This window comes from Castor canadensis, chromosome 16 (assembly GCF_047511655.1).
Source record: "Castor canadensis chromosome 16, mCasCan1.hap1v2, whole genome shotgun sequence".
Taxonomy (NCBI): Eukaryota; Metazoa; Chordata; class Mammalia; order Rodentia; family Castoridae; genus Castor; species Castor canadensis.
Window position 1 is genome coordinate 16,028,309 of NC_133401.1, and position 15,781 is coordinate 16,044,089.

At 56.4% G+C, this 15,781-nt stretch overlaps 1 protein-coding gene and 1 long non-coding RNA gene across 3 annotated transcripts; one reads left to right on the plus strand and one right to left on the minus strand.

Moving 5' to 3' along the window:
* Positions 1-275: 275 nt before the first annotated feature.
* LOC141417986 (uncharacterized) lies at positions 276-4,233 on the minus strand. Its single transcript, XR_012442602.1, has 3 exons — positions 3,739-4,233; positions 1,706-1,831; positions 276-1,435 (listed from the first exon to the last, which is right to left on the minus strand). It is a non-coding gene; the product is annotated as an uncharacterized lncRNA (long non-coding RNA).
* A 1,096-nt stretch (positions 4,234-5,329) lies between these two features.
* Bcam (basal cell adhesion molecule (Lutheran blood group)) lies at positions 5,330-15,781 on the plus strand. Of its 2 annotated transcripts, none has more exons than XM_020172975.2 (15): positions 5,330-5,487; positions 7,167-7,288; positions 7,898-8,126; positions 8,220-8,290; positions 8,500-8,596; positions 8,679-8,861; positions 9,230-9,366; positions 9,759-9,915; positions 13,123-13,241; positions 13,357-13,498; positions 13,614-13,750; positions 13,878-14,022; positions 14,109-14,250; positions 15,112-15,229; positions 15,329-15,781. In XM_020172975.2, the coding sequence occupies exons 1-15, from the start codon at positions 5,406-5,408 to the stop codon at positions 15,332-15,334; spliced, it is 1,887 nt and encodes a 628-aa protein (XP_020028564.1). In that variant the 5' UTR covers positions 5,330-5,405; the 3' UTR covers positions 15,335-15,781. The 2 variants fall into 2 exon arrangements, with proteins under 2 accessions (XP_020028564.1, XP_073913697.1); XM_074057596.1 differs by lacking the exon at positions 5,330-5,487 and adding an exon at positions 6,683-7,061.

Genomic DNA, 15,781 nt, shown 5'->3' on the forward strand with positions numbered 1-15,781 from the left:
CTGTCCTCCCTGTGGCTCACAGTCCCGTGGAGAAGGCAGACCCGTGATGACCCAGGGTAGGCACCGCTGGGGTGTGTGTGGCGGGGGTGGAGCTTGGGGGCTGCAGGAGCTCAGAGGAGGCACCTGACCTGACCTGGGTAGTTAGGGAGGGCTTCCAGGAGGAGGTGCGTAAGCCAAGACTGAAAAGACAAGAAAAAGGTGCCCCGTGGGAAGGACACTGGAAAGCTCTCATATCCAGATCTTAATACAAGGCAACAGAAACCACTTCAGGGACAGAAAGGGGACTTTATTGAAAGGATTTTGGGTCAGTCACAGAATTCCAGCAGTAACTTGGAGAGCTGGGGTTGGAGAGAGAGCAAGAAGACTGGCAGCTAGTCAGCAACGGTCACACCACAGAACCGGTCTGATGAGGACACTCAGGTGCCCCAATGACCACTGGGCATTGCAGTCACCTCGCTGCCTCGGCTGCTGCCCCTGAAGCAGGACAGAGCTGCTCCTCTCATCGGCCGGGATTTGTCATGTCATTTCCCAACTTCGAGGTAAATGACAATTCCGAATGTCACTGCTGGCCCTCCAAACCTGGGTGCGGGAGGGGCTCTGTTGTGTGGTCCTGGCTCAGGGCACAATGAACTTAGAACTCCTCCAAGTGACACATTCGCCATCTTGGCCTCCTCTCAGCACTTATGGTGGCCAGAGGCTCCATGTGAGGACAGTTGACCTCTGTAATCGGTGAGTTCGGTACCCACATAGCCATGTAGCCCAGGCTGGTCTCAAACTCACGATCCTCTTAACTCAGTGGGGTGCTGGGATTACAGCTGTGTATCACCATGCCGGGTTGATCTCTCTCTCCCCCGCCTCTCTGGGACTGGGGTTTCAACTCTGGCTTTGTGCTTACAAAGCAGGCTCTCTGCCACTTGAGCCATCCCTCCAGTCCTTTTTGCTCCGATTATTTTGGAGATAGGGTCTTGCTTTTTGCCCACAATGCTTTTTAATGCTGGGGTGACAGGCGTGTGTTACCACACCCCAGATTTTTTCCCTTGAGATGGGGATCTCAAAAACTTTTCTGCCCAGGCTGGCCTGGAACTGTGATCCTCTGGATCTCAGCCTCCCAAGTAGCTAGGATTATAGGCGTGACCACCGTGCTCGGCCATCCTCCACCGATTGATGGAGAAGATGTCAGGCCTCAATTGCTGACGAGCACACGGAAGGGGAGAGACTGTTGCAAGCATCTTCAGGAACAGGACATGGCCCAGCTGCCGTGGGCTGGAGGAGCCGAGCCAAGCCCCGTTCCTTCTGCAGCTCTCGCTCGGAATCCAAAAAGTCTGGCACCATTACCAGGCTTACATCATGCTGGCTTCCACAGAGGCAGGAGAGCGAACATCTGTCCTTGTCAGCTTCAACAGGGCATCGGGCTGCGGGCAGTGAGTTGCTCTGCCTGGAGGAAGGGGTGCAGATGTCGGGTAACTCGCCCCTAAAGACACCCACTGCAGGAGGACGTCCACTGGCAGAGTGGCTCAAGTGGTAGAGCGCCTGCCCGAGCAAGTGTGAGGCCCTGAGTTCAAATCCCCGTATATATTTTAAAACTCCACTACAGTCCACCCCTTTAAAGCTCTACAGCAACACATGCTGTGTTTTGTCCTTACACCACCTTCCCCAAAAACCCCTTCTCTAAAAATTCCCCGCACGAGTAACTCTCGTTACTCACGACATGGAGTATTCATAGTTCTGTTGTCCAGGCTGGAGACACGGGGAGATAAGCATTCACCTCCAAGTGGTCATGTTTCCCATATTCTGGAAGCTGTGGACTGGTCTTAAAGTTGACTACCACATGCTGTGTGGAAAATAATGAGAGACTGAGTGCTAGTGCTCATGCCTGTAATCCCAGCTACTCAGGAGGCAGAGATCAGGAGGTTGGTGGTTCAAAGCCAGCCTGGCCAAATAGTTTGAAAGGTCCTATCTCAAAAATACTGAATACAAAAAGGGCTAGTGGAGTGGCTCAAGCAGTAAAAGCACCTGCCTAACAAGCATGAGGCCATGAGTTCAAACCCCACTCCCACCAAAAGAAAAAGAGGCTGGGTGCCAGTCTCTTCATGTCTATAATCCTAGCTACTTGGGAGGCTGAGATTGGGAAGATGGAGATTCAAGTACAGCCCAGGTAAATAGTTTGAGAGAGAACCACCCCATCTCCAAAATAACCACAGCAAAAAGAAAGAAAAGAAAAAATATTTGGGGGAAAACCGCATCTGTACCAATCATGAAGCCTGCATTTTTTTTTCTTGTCATTATTATTATTATTATTATTATTATTATTATTTTAGTGGTACTGGGGTTTGAACTCAGGGTCTACACCTTGAGCCACTCCACCAGCCCTTTTTGTGCCAGGTATTTTTGAGATAAGTTCTCTCAAACTATTTGTCCCGGCTGGCCTCAAACCGCAATCCTCCTGATCTCTTGTCTCCTGAGTAGCTGGGCTCACAGGCGTGAGCTGCCAGTGCCTGGCTCGATGCCATTCTGTATAAGGGAGAGCTGTGACCCATAATTCTGCAATAATGGCCCACACAGGCGACAGCGATCCCGTAAGATATCACCTCCTGACCTATGGCTGGCTTTGTTTGTGGAAGTACACCTTGTGAGGATCACACAAGAACAAAATTGCCTAACAAGCTGGCTGCCAGTGGCTCACGCCTCTAATCCTAGCTACTTGGGAAGCTGAGATCTGGAAGATCAAGGTTTGAGGCTAGCCCAGGTAAATAGTTCTCCAGAGACCCCATCTCCAAAAATAACCAGAGCAAAATGGACTGGAGGAGTGGCTCAAGCAATAGAGTGCCTGCTTTGCAAGTTTGAAGCCCTGAGTTCAAATCCCAGTCTCACAAAAAACAAAACAAAAAACAACCAGACATAACAATGTGTTTCTCAGAACAGGTCTCATGGTTAAATGACACGTGACTGTACGTCTGTACACATGAGCAGCCAGCATGCAATTGGAACACTACTTAGTTCGGTCCCCAAATATTTACTTGTCTGAGGCCAAGCACGGTCCATGGCACAGGAGATATGGCGTGAACCAGGGAAGTTCCTGTTCTCTTGGAGCTTAGATTCTGTGCCGGACAAGGGTACAGATAAAAAAATAAGCCATCAGTCTGGCAGTGGTAAACGCTATGGAGGAAAATTGGAGCAGCTGGGTGAGCGGGAGTTGCTATTTGAGAAGGGATGGACAAGGAAAGCTTTTTAATAAGGTGAGGCGGAGGAGAGATTAGAAGCAAGTGAGGGAGGAAGCTAGGGGAGGAAAGAATGTTCCCCTCAGAGGGAGTAAGCAAGTGCAAAGGTCCTGGGGCCAGAACATGCCCGCTGTACTGGAGGAGCATCACGGCAGCAGCGTGGAGACAGGTGTGAGAAGAATGCCGCTTGCCAGGGAGGGTGAGTAGATTGGGTTAGGGAGACAACGAGGGGCAGACCCCAGGCCTTGTGAGCCATGAAGAGAGCTTTAGCGCAATGGCTCACGCCTATAATCCCAGCTACTCAGGAGGCAGAGATCAGGAGGATCCAGTTTCGAAGCCAGCCCGGGCAAATAGTTCAGGAGACCCTATCTTGAAAGAAACCCAACACAAAAATGGGCTGGTGGAGTGGATCAAGGTGTAGACCCTGAGTTCAAGCCCCAGTACTACACACACACACACACACACGCACACACACAAGAGTGAACTTTTGCTTGGAGGATTGTGAGTAGAACTGACTCACGGTTAACGGACACCTCTGGCTATTTTGCAGGACTACATTGTAGAGGACAAAGGCAGATGATATTATGACTCTAGTTTCTGCAAGTCTATGCAGTGTCAAGGCTGGGACTTAGGACTTGTCATTCACATTCCAAGTGGCCCTCCTCTGTCTCCCAATGATCGATGACCGCTGGCTTCTGTGAGTTTGCACTGTGTCCTGTGTTGACCAGTCTGGAGGTGGAATTTGCATCGGAGCTTGTGTACGTCGGAGTTTGTGCCTTCCCAACTGTCCCTACGTACCTGCTCTGGGTCTGGGTGAGGTGGGGGACACAGCAGCGACCAAGACAGTCCTGACTCTCAAAGGGGCTCACCGTCAAATGGGAGGGTAGACCCATCCGTGTGCAGGGCCGTGGTGGGGGGCCCAGAGAGCTAGGGTAGAGCAGGGAATGGTACATCTAATACATTAAGGTCACCTTCCCGGCATAACAATTGCTCCCCTGGGCGACCAAAAGATCAATGTAGCTGACCAGTCTGGCCAATGATGCCTGGGCTGACCTGTAATTTAAGCTTTCTGTGTGTGATGGGTAAAACCCCGGCTGTGGTGGGAAGAGGTCCTGTCTTACCAGTGACGCCTCCACACACACACCGAGTGATCAGAGAGCGAGGACTCCCCTAGCATGACCGGCGCACCCCCCTCCCATCCTGACCAGTGTCCAGGGTCAGGACATCAGGTGACCAGTGCCACATCCCCTCCCCCTCCCCAGCCAGCAATCTGTGGACCTCACTCTGACCTGGCTTGTGGAATCCTTGAGAGTTCTGATCTGTGACCCACTCATCTGACCTGTGACCCACTCTTGCAACCAGCGTCCGGGCTCCTCCTTCTTCCCCCTCTTTCCCCCTTATCCTGGCCTCCTCTCCTCCTCTCACCTGCCCCTGCCAGCCTAATTCTCCTCCCCTCCCCCAAGGTGGGGAGGGAATGAAGGGGAGAGAGGGAACGAGGAAGGGGGGTGACATTCCTGGGATTCCCTGGATGGGGGGAAGAAAGGGAGGGCCTTACCGGGAGAGCAAGGAGAGGCACCCTGCACCCCCACCCATCACCCCAGCGGCCTAGGCGGAACTGGCAATTGCAGACTAGGAGATAAGAGATTTGGTGAATTGGTGAATTGGTCGGTTCCAAGCCACTGCTCGGTCAGAAGAGGGGGCCAGCCACCAAGATCAGTGGCCACCTGAGGGGGCGTCCCAGGGCACACAAGGAGAAACTCCTCTGGGCCACTGGTAATGTTTGGGGCTATTAGTGTGACCCTGGTAGAGGCCAGCCCAGCTACAGAGGACAGGTGGTTAAAACCCACACTGGGAAGGAGCCTCCAAGGCTCCAGATCCGAATGGGGGGGGACACGATCTGCGCGTGTCCCCGAGACCCTAGCCCAGGACATTGGCTGGACTTGGTGGGTCTGTCCGTCTTGGCGGACTCTGGGCAGCCGGCTTGGGTTGGACGGACCCCGGGTGCGCGGGTGGGTCCGCGCGCGGCGGTGGGAGGTCCGCGCCGGGCAGTGGGAGGTCCTGGCCCCGCGCCCGGGCTGAGAGGCGGGGCGTGGTCAAGGGGGCGGGGTCAGGGGCGTGGCCTCCGCTGCCAGCCCTGCAGCGGCCGAGCCTCACCCGGGCTCAGTTGCCGCCGCCGCCGCCGTGAACATGGAGCCCCCGGACACCCGCGCCAGGGCGCGGAGGGCCGCGCGGCTGCTGTGTCTCGCGCTCCTGCTGGCGGCGTCCCCAGGTACGGCTCCGGGGCTGAGAGCAGGGCGGGGTTGGGGCGGCCCCTGGGGACCCCGGGGAAGGCAAGGGAAGGGGATAACACCCGCCTCAGGAAGCAAAATCTGGGGACCCCAGGGAGAAGGAGACACTGGGAAGTACTCAGGCAAGGGAGCTGGGAATAACACCGCGGTGGATCAGAGACGCCTTGCGAAGCGAGCCCCTTCCCCGCTCAAGACCTCCCCCCATCCGCCCCAAATCTGGGCCGCGTGCCCCCTGCTTCATAGAACCCAAAAGTTGGACACCCCTCGGAGAAGCTAGGGACCCTGTGGGTAAATCAGCGATCATGCAGTTTGAGGGTTTCCCTAACCTAAATTCAGAGTCCAGACTCTAGAAAGAACCCGCTTCTCCCAAAAAGGGCTGGGAGTACCAGCGCTGGCAGTGAGACCCGGGAACAAAGTGTTTCCAAGTGACAGTGTCCCTTCCTTGGGGCCCCAGATAAATCCAAACACCTGCATGGTGGTGGGAGGGGCCGGCGACCTGAAGGGCGGGGGCCAATGAGAGATGAAAGCGATCGCGGGGAGAGGGCATCTGTCTCCATGCCCTGGCTGTGTGCGGCTCAGACCCAGCCCCGCCACCAGCCTGCTCCGACATCAGTTCCCCTGGGGCAGACTTGGGGCAGAAGTGGGTGACTAGGAATCCAGGGCCTTGGCACAAGTGTGGTAAAAGAGTGGGTCCCCAGGGGATAGGCCTTGGCCAGGCTGGGCAGGGCAGGGCAGGGAAGGGAGGTTCTCAGAACCCAGAGTGATGCCAGGGTGCCAGCCTGAAGGATGGTTTCCCAGCAAGGAGTGCGCTATCTGCCAGGACCCTGACTAGAGTCCAGGACCCAGCCTCACAGTCCCTAGGACCCAGCCTCCCTGGCCCCAGGAGTCCAGACCCCCACCAAACCCCTTCTGCCTCAGGATCTGAGATCCTGGCCTCTCCCTTATCCTGCCCTGGAGTGACTCACCTTATTACCTCTTCAGTGTTCCATTAAAGAGGCACGGGCGCCAAGGGGCGGGCAGGGGGCTCTGGCGCCAAGCCGGGCAGGTCCCAGCCAGCCTGGCCCTCCCACATTCCTGAAACCTGCCCAGCCCTGTCCCCCTTTACTACCCCCACACACCCATTCTGCTCCAGGCGCAGCCTCAGCCTACACCTCAGCCCCCTACGCACCAGAGAGCACAGAAAAGCCCCAGGGACTGAGACAGAGTCAGAGACAGGGAGCCAGAGAGCCAGAGAGAAACGCTCCGAGATTGAGACTGAGATGGGGAGATGGAGAGATGCAGAGAGAGGGATTCCACACCGCTGGGCCCGGCCCTGCACAGGGTGCCGGAGATAGAGGCATGAGCCAGGCCTGGCCCTGCCCTTAAGGGGCCCTTGCGGTGTTGGGAGAGGCAGGGGCGCATGCACTCTTCCACTGGAAGACTTCATGGAATGAAGGCCACCCAGCTTCTGCTTCTGTGCAGCCAGGGACAGGTGGCATGCATCCGGAGCCCTTAGCTCTCTGCAAGTGAGGGGAGATGAAGAGGACCACTGATGTGGGGTCTTAGACATGCAGAGGTGGGAGACACAGAGCAAGAGGAGCTGGATCTGAGGGAGGAAGCTGGAGTCTGCAGGGCTCTCCATCTTGATGTCAGTAGCAAGAGCTCTGTTGCTGCCCAGCAGGTGTCCAGGCGGAGGTACACGTGTCTGTGTCCCCTCTAGTGGAGGTAATGCAAGGACAGCGCGTCATCCTGAACTGCACCCTCCTTGGGAAGGTCGACCACTATGTGCTGGAATGGTTCCTTGTAAGTGCTTTGGGCTGAGGGTCAGAGGGTGAATGTGTGTTGGGGGGGGTCAGGGGTCACGGCAAACCAAGGCTGCCTATATTTGTGCACAGGGCAGGGCCAGAGGGACCATATGGATCTGTCAACTAGTTGCATTTCCATTTTACAGTTAGGGGATTTGAGATCCAGAGAAGGCCTGTGACTCTCTGAGATCCCAGGTGTCAGGGCCACACGAAGAAAGTCAGAGACAAGAGAAGAGAAAGGGAACAGAGACGGGCAGGAGGAGGAGAGACAGACAGGAGGCCTGATAAGAGCAGAATGACATGGAGGAACATAAAGAAAGATCAAGAACAAATAAGAACTGAGCAGGGGTGGGGATGGGGACAGAGGGATGAAAGACATAACAGGAGAGAGAGACAGATCTATAAGGTGTCATCAAGAAAGGGCTGGGGGGCGTGGCTTAAGTGGTAGAGCACCAGCCTGGCAAGCTCGAGACCCCAAGTTCAAACCCAGTACCAACAAAAAGAAGAAAAAAGAAAAAGAAAGACGAAAGGGCCACAGAGGGAGACCTTAGAGACTGAGGACGGTCGGAAGCCTGAGCTGAGACCCTCCCTTGTTGCCCACCTGCAGACTGACCGCTCCGGGGCCCGCCGCCGTCTGGCCTCGGTCGAGCAGCAGGGCTCTAAGCTGCAGGGCTCGGTACATGACACGAAGGGCCGCAGTCCCCCGTACCAGCTGGACCCCCAGGGACACCTGGTGCTAGCTGAGGCTCAGGTGAGCGATGAGCTGGACTACGTGTGTGTGGTGAAGGCTGGGGCAGCAGGCACTGCTGAGGCCACCACGAGTCTCCGAGTGTTTGGTGAGTGCTCCCAGGCACCCCTGGGAGGGGGCGGGCAGGGGAGGGGTCTGGACCCCTGGGAAGGGGCTTCTGACATGAATATCTTCCCCACAGCAAAACCAGAGGCCACCGAGGTGATCCCCAACCAAGGGATACTGTCCGTGATGGAAGAGCTTGCCCAAGAGGTACTTGACCTTGGGCTGACCTTGATTTCAGGGTTCTGGACAAAGGAGCTAAAGGCCCAGGCTTCTTGGTTTAAGGAGTGGCAGACAGAGACTCCTCTCGTGGGACAAAGAGCCCAAATGCCTGCATTAGAGGGGGCCAGCCTGAGGAAAGAGGGAACCAGATTTCAGGTCTTGGCCCAAGTCCAAGGCCACACCCATGTCTATCCCAGATTGCCACCTGCAATAGCCGAAATGGGAAGCCGGTCCCCCAGATCACGTGGTATCGGGACGGGCAGCGGCTGGAGATGTCCATCAGGATGAAACCAGGTGAGTTGTCAGGAGCCCAGGGATACCTGGGCTGGGTGGGGCAGTGGTTGGCGCTGGCTGACACCTGCTGCCTCATTCACAGAAGGCTACATGACCAGTCGAACCGTCCGGGAGGCCTCGGGCCTGCTGTCTCTCACCAGCACCCTCTACCTCCGACTGAACAAGACTGATCGGGACGCCAGCTTCCACTGTGCAGCGAACTACAGCCTGCCTTCAGGCCACCATGGCCGCCTGGACAGCCCTGTCTTCCACCTTACCCTGCACTGTGAGTCCATCTGGTTCCCTGGGGCTCTGGCCTCAGGTCAGTACTGCACTGAGGCTTGCACCCCCACCCCCACCCCCAAGCCAACCCATGGCCTCACAATCTCCTTTTGCTGAAATGCTGTTAGTGCTGACTGCTGACCTCAAATGGTATCCCCAGCCAGGTGTGGTGGTGCATATCTGTAATCCCAGCACTTGCTATTCTCCACTTACCTCAACCTCTGACCTCTGGCGCCCACTCTTAGAAAAAGTGTGAGCCTTGAAACCTATGGTCTCTAATCTTTGAGCAACCTTAGGCCGTGGAGGCAGGGCTGACCCCTCCCCTTCACCCAGCCAGGACGCATGTGCTGACTGCCCTTTCTCTTTCCTTAGATCCCACGGAGCATGTGCAGTTCTGGCTGGGCAGCCCGTCCACCACCGAGGGCTGGGTGCGCGAGGGTGACTCTGTCCAGCTGCTCTGCCGGGGGGATGGCAGCCCCAGCCCAGAGTACACATTTTTCCGCCTTCAGGTGACCCACCCCGTGGTCCCCTTGGAGCCCCTACCCCTGACCTCTGTGATATAATAACCTGTACCAATTTCTCAAATTTTTTCTGCGGTACCTGGAATGGGACCCAGGGCCCCTCTCTGCCAGCCAGTGACCTATGCCCCCAGTCCAGCTGACAATTTTGACTTGGGTGGCTCTAGGCTTAGCAAGACACCTGACATGGCGTCCCATGAGCTCAGAGGACCTCTGACTCTTGACGGTCCTGACTGAGCACGTACCCAACTTGGGTGACCTCTGACCCTGGGCCTATATGGGCTGTGGCCTCGTGGGGTACTGAAACCGTGTCCCCTGACCTAGTATGATCCCGCCAGGTCAGGGGGGCTCCCAAACCCAGTTTCTCCTTTCTGCTCACACAGAACCACCAGGAAGAAGTACTGAGCACCAACCTCAACGGGAACCTGACCCTGGAGGGGGTGCAGCGGGGCCAGAGTGGGACCTATGGCTGCAGGGTGGAAGACTATGACGCCGCCGAGGACACCCAGCTCGCCCAGACTCTGGAGCTGCACGTGGCCTGTGAGAGCCGGGGGGCGGGGGGGTGGCAGGAAGGGGCCTGGTAGCATCAGCTGCCTCTGCACCTCACCCCGCAGCCCTGAAATTGCTCCATCGTCTGGAACATTCTGTCTCCCCCTGGCTTTGCGTTTCCATGGTGTCTGCTCTGGTTCTCTGGTCCTGGATCCCCACCCTGCCTCCTCCAGTCTATGCTGCACTAGGCCTCCGAAGAGCAATTTCCAGAGCATGCACCTGACAGTCCCTCAGCATAGAACCTGCTGTGGCTCCCCAGTACTCTGGGGAGGAAGCCTAGGACTCTCTCCCCAGACTTCAAGGCCCACCCGGCCAACACATCCATCACATCCATTGACTCTTCCCCCAGTCAAGGCTATGTCCTTGTCACACCACCAAGCTCTTCCCTCATGGCTACATTAAGTCCTTATCTTTCTGACTGTGTGTTTATTTATTTACTTACTTATTTGTTTACTTATTTCAGTATTGGAGATTGACCCAAGGCCTTGCACTTGCTAGGCAAATGCTCTACCACTTGGACCACCCCACCATATCCCCCAGCTCTTGTGTTTTTACTTATATATATTTTTTTATTTTATTGTATATTTTTACTTGTTTATTTATTTACTTTTGCAGTACTGGGACTTGAACTCAGGGCCTTCACCTTGTGTCACTTCACCAGCCCTATTTTTTGTGAAGGTCTTTTCGAGATAGGGTCTCGTGAACTATTTGCCAGGCTGGCTTCAAACCGCGATCCTCCTGATCTCTGCGTCCTGAGTAGCTAGGATTATAGGCACGGGTCACCAGCTCCCAGCTTTATTTTGTTTTTGAGATAGGGTCTCTATAACTCTACCTGGCTGGCCTGGAACGCTCCATCCTTCTGCCTCGGCCTCTTGAGTAGCTGGGATTACAGAAGATGCCACCATGCTCAGCTCTGACCATCCATTTTAACTCTGATTCAGGGTTTCTAAGCAGCCTTCAGAGTTCACTTTGCGGGACAGAGGCTCTGCACCTCTGCACTTTGTTTTTTGGTGGGGCTGGGGTTTGAACTCAGGGCTTGCACTTGCAAAGCAGGCACTCTACCGCTTGAGTCACACCTTTAGTCCAATTTGCTATGGTTCTTTTGGAGATGGGGTCTTTTGAACTGTTTCCCCATGCTGGCCTCAAACTTCTATCCTCCCAATCTCAGCCTTCCAAATAGCTAGGATTATAGGCACTCAGGCTCACCTTAGCACTCTTCAGCTCCCCTTCTTGGGGTGGACCTTGCCAGACAGTGGAGACACACCTGTGAACCAGTCAGACCAGCCCCCCCCACCCCCCCACTGCCATAGTAGGGAAGCCAGAAGGCAAACACTGTCTGAGACACTTCCAGTAGCACAAGAGTATCTTCAGGCAACAGCACTGATAAGATTTGAAGGACTGGCCTGCGGACTCGGGATTAAGCAGAGAGTATCACAGTCCTGTGCCCTGGAAACCAACTCTGCCATGGGTGGTGGGGTGTAAGGGCAGGAGAGCCGGGTGCAGTGGCTCACGCCTGTAATTCCGGCTACTCAGGAGGCAGAGATCAGAAGGATCAAGTTGGAGACCCCATGTCAGTCCAGCTATGTGGGAAGCAGAGGTAGGAGGATGACAGCTTAGGCATAAATGTGAGAAATAACTAAATAAGTGCTGGCAGATTGGTAGAGCACCTGCCTAGCAAGTGTAAGGCAATGGGTTCAAATCCCAGTAGTGTCAAAAGAAATTCTACACGGAGTCACTTGCCTCAGCTGTTGGTAGTGGGGAGCCTAAGGAAGCAACAGAGAGCAGGGAGGAAGGAAGTTTGGCTGTGGTGTGACAAAGGCCTGGGTTGGTCCCACTGGGCACATGGACACCAGAGTGGCCCTTCACAGTTGTCCCCAGCTGGGACAAGGAAGCTGGCCCCCATGTCAGCCAGCAATTGGTTGTGTGCTGCCTGGGAACAGAGCATGACCTTGGGTGAGGGGCTCTCTGCAGCTGAGGCTGTTCCCAGTGAGAAATGACAGCTGAGGGCTGACAGCTGTCATCTTTGCAACAGCTGGGGGACTCAATCCTTCAGTACGGAAGGGAGAGGTGGGTGTTGATGGTGGGGGGTCAGGGAGGCCTCGGAGAAGTGGACACAAGAAGAAGAGCCTGAGGAGTGAAATGAGACACAGGAAGAGCTGGAATCAGTCTGTTGCAGGCAGAGCGAGCAGGAGCAAAGGCCCTGAGGCAGAAGAAGACTCCAAAAAAAAAAAAAAAGAGAATAGGGTCCCTGGAACTATGTGGGCCAGAGGGGAGGAAAGGAGATGGCTGTAAGGGGTAGGCCAGGCCAGGATCTTGTAGTCTGTGTGTAGGAATTTGGCCTTGATGACAGGGTACTGGGAGCCACTGAAGGATTTTAAGCAGAGGGGAGGGCTGACCAGTGTGTGCTTTGAAAAGATTCTGCTAGCTACTCAGTGGGGGATGGAATGAGAGTGAGGAGCAGACCAGTGAGGGAACGGTGGGGACAGTAGGGTAGAGACAGAGGGAAGAGGGAGGATCTTTCTTAGCAGCCGAGCACATAAAGTTATTTATTTATTTATTTTGCTGTACCGGGGCTTGAAATCAGGGTCTTCACCATGAGCCACTCCACCAGCCCTTTTTTGTGATGGCTTTTTCGAGATAGGGTCTCGAGGATTATTTGCCCGGGTCTGGCTTTGAACTGCCATCCTCCTGATCTCTGCCTCCTGAGTAGCTAGGATTACAGGTGTGAGCCTCTGCTGCTCGGCTTCTCTTTCTTTTCTGGTACTGGGAACTGAACACAGGGCCTCACCCTTGCTAGGCAGGCAGTCTACCACTTTGGCCACACTGCCAGCCCTTTTTTTGTGGTTGGTATTTTCAAGATTGGGTCTCTAAATATTTGCCCAGCCTGGCCTCAAACCAGCCTGGCTCCTTATTTCAGCCTCCCAAGTAGCTAGGATTATAAGCGTGAGCCACCATGCCTATCTCCATCTTCATAATCTTTTAATGAAATGATGGGTGTGGGCTCGTGAGAGAAGGCAAAGGTTTGAGCTTTTGCAAAGGGTTTTTTGGAGGGAGGCTGGGGGCATGTGGATGGGAAAGTACAGATACAGAATTGAGAACGAGGAAGAACGGTTGACATTTCTCTGCTTACGGTTGTCCGTTGATGTCTTGAGTGGGCGAGGAGGGGCTGGGGAAGGTGACACCCTGCTGCCCCTGCAGACCTGGACCCCCTGGAGCTGAACGTGGGGGAGGAGCTCTCTGTGTTCCTCAACAGCAGCCGCACCGCTGTGAACTGCTCTGCCCGGGGCCTGCCTGTCCCCACCCTGCGCTGGACCAAGGTGACGGGGGGGGGGGGGGGGGGGGGGGGGGGGGGGAGCCCCAGCCCCCTGACCTCCTCTTCCTGCGTGCTTCACCTTCTCACAGCCCTGCCACCCTTCCTGTCCCCCCCTCCAGGATTCTGTGCCCCTGGGAGATGGCCCCATGCTCTCGCTCACCTCTGTCACCTTCGACTCTGCTGGCACCTACATATGTGAGGCCTCCACACCCACGGTCCCCCTCCTCAGCCGCACTCAGAGCTTCAAGCTGCTGGTCCAAGGTTTGAGATGGGGTTGGGGACAATGGCAGTGTCTTCTCTCTCTGTTTTTCGCTCTCCCTCCTTTCCTTTCCCAGTGTGCCTCTCTCTCACTTTCCTTGCGTTCCCACCACCCAAGGGTCACCTGAGTTAAGGCCAAAAGAGATGGAGTCCCAGGCAGGGGACGGCTGGACAGAAGGAGACGAAGTCAAGCTGGTCTGCTCTGCCCGCGGCTACCCAGAACCCCAACTCACCTGGAGCCACCGGGGTGGCACTGTAAGGGGCTTTCCTTGCCGCCCTTGAGCCCTCCCCATACCCTGCCGGGGACCCTGCCCGTCCTTGCCTGTACCCTCCGCCCCTGCCCTTCACCCCAGGGGGCCAGGTCTGACCCAAGCCTCCACAGCCAGCAGAGCCGTCCTTCGAGGGCCAGGGCTGGGTGAGCAGCTACCTGACCTTGAAGGTGACCAGCGCCCTGAGCCGAGAGGGCGTCTCCTGTGAGGCCACCAACGCCCTCGGGAAAGCCAGGCACGTCTTCCACTTCAGCTCGGGTGAGTAACCCCAGAGTGGGGAGAAGAGGGTGTGGGGGGCCCCAGGTCCCTCGGGCTGAGCCGCCTCCCTTGCCCTGTCCCTGCAGTAGCTCCCCAGACCGCCCAGGCTGGAGTGGCCGTCATGGCTGTGGCTGTCAGCGTGGGCCTCCTGCTTCTGGTCGTTGCCGCCTTTTACTGCATGAGACGCAAAGGTCGCCCAGGCTGCTGCCGGCGCGAGAAGGGGGCTCCGTGAGTGGCCTGGAGCCGGGAGTCCCACCCCTTGCCACCCTCCACCATATCCCACCCAGGCCCCCTGCACCCCAGTCCCAGCTCCCATGCATTATCCCCGGCCTCCCTGTAACCATTTCCAACTCAAGGACCCAAGCCCCACCACAGCCACCCCAAACCTGCCCCACCTCCTCAACCCTCCCATCCCATCCCCCATCCACAGGCGTCCTCAGCCCCACCGCTGCCTGCCTCATCTCTCTCTCTCGTTTTTGTTTTTTTGCTTTCTTCATTTTTGTGGTAGTGGGGATTTAAACCCAGGGCCTCTCACATGTTAGGCAAGTGCTCTACCACTTGAGCTACACCCTCAGCCCTTTTGTTTATCTTTTGTTTTTGAGACAGGGTTTCAATAACCTTGCTGGGCTGCTCTTGAATGAGTGATTCTCCTGCCTCCACCTCCAGAGTAGCTGGGATTACAGGCGTGCACCACGGTGTCTGGCTTCATCTCTACTCTTGACCTTACCCCATCATCAGCCCCACACAACCATCCCCAGCGTCCCAGCCCACCCTAACGCTGGTCACATCCCTAACCGTGTCTCTAATGCTAGCACCACCAGTCCTACTCTGTCACCATCCAGACCTTCCCTAGCCACATCCCAGCTTCAGCCACTTCCTCATCCTGATCCATAACCCCAAAGCTGGTCCCACCTCACCTGATCTCCAAGCCCAGACACATGACCATCCCCAAGTTCAAGTCCATGAGAGTCCCGTCCCCAAGCAGCCTCAGCAAGAGCACCTCCAACCCCACCACCATTGCCTCCTCCACCCCAGCCCCAGCTCTTTCCCCCGTGGTGATCACTTCACCATGCCCCTGTCCTTCCTCAGGCCACCAGGGGAGCCAGAACTGAGCCACTCGGGGTCCGAGAGGCCAGAGCAGACGGGTCTTCTCATTGGAGGTGCCTCTGGGGGGACGAGGAGTGGCAGTGGAGGCTTTGGAGATGAGGTGAGTAGGACCTGGGTGCACAGGTGACATGACAAGGGAAGCAGCTGGGCACAGGGCTGGCCTGGTGGACACGGACTGAGTGGTACACTGTCTCCCCAGTGCTGAGCCTGATGGCCTCTCAGAGAGGTGACTGCTGGACCTGAGGCTGCGGGCACCGGGAAATGGACCTGCATACGCCTCCGCCCCCTTCCTTCTCCCTGCTCGGCCCTCCCTTCCTTCCTCTGCCCCTGGGCCAGGGCCCACGGTGGCTTCAGCCTCCAGGAGGGAAAAAGGAGGGTGTGTGGCTGGGAGGGGGCCTTCCGCAAGCGAGCGTGGCTCGCTCAGGCCCCAGAATAGCTCCTGGACCCAAGCCCAGGCCCGGCCTGGGACAAGGCACCAAGGATCGGCAGGCCTGCGGGGCTATTTTTACCTCCTGCCTCTCTTGCTGGTCCCCCGCCACCTGATGTCCTGCTGCATAGTCTGACACTGGATCCCCGCCCTGCCCCGCCCTCGCCCCCCACCCACATCTGTGGACACTGGAGTCTGGAATAAATATTGTCTGTCACATGGACA

What these genes read in the sequence shown, in the direction of transcription:
- Bcam (XM_020172975.2), top strand. Translation starts at nt 5,406, where the DNA reads ATGGAGCCCCCGGACACCCGCGCCAGGGCGCGGAGGGCCGCGCGGCTG. An exon ending in ATGTGCTGGAATGGTTCCTT is followed by an intron (nt 7,289 to 7,897) that starts GTAAGTGCTTTG and finishes GCCCACCTGCAG; the next exon opens with ACTGACCGCTCCGGGGCCCG. An exon ending in CCACCCTGCGCTGGACCAAG is followed by an intron (nt 13,242 to 13,356) that starts GTGACGGGGGGG and finishes CCCCCCCTCCAG; the next exon opens with GATTCTGTGCCCCTGGGAGA.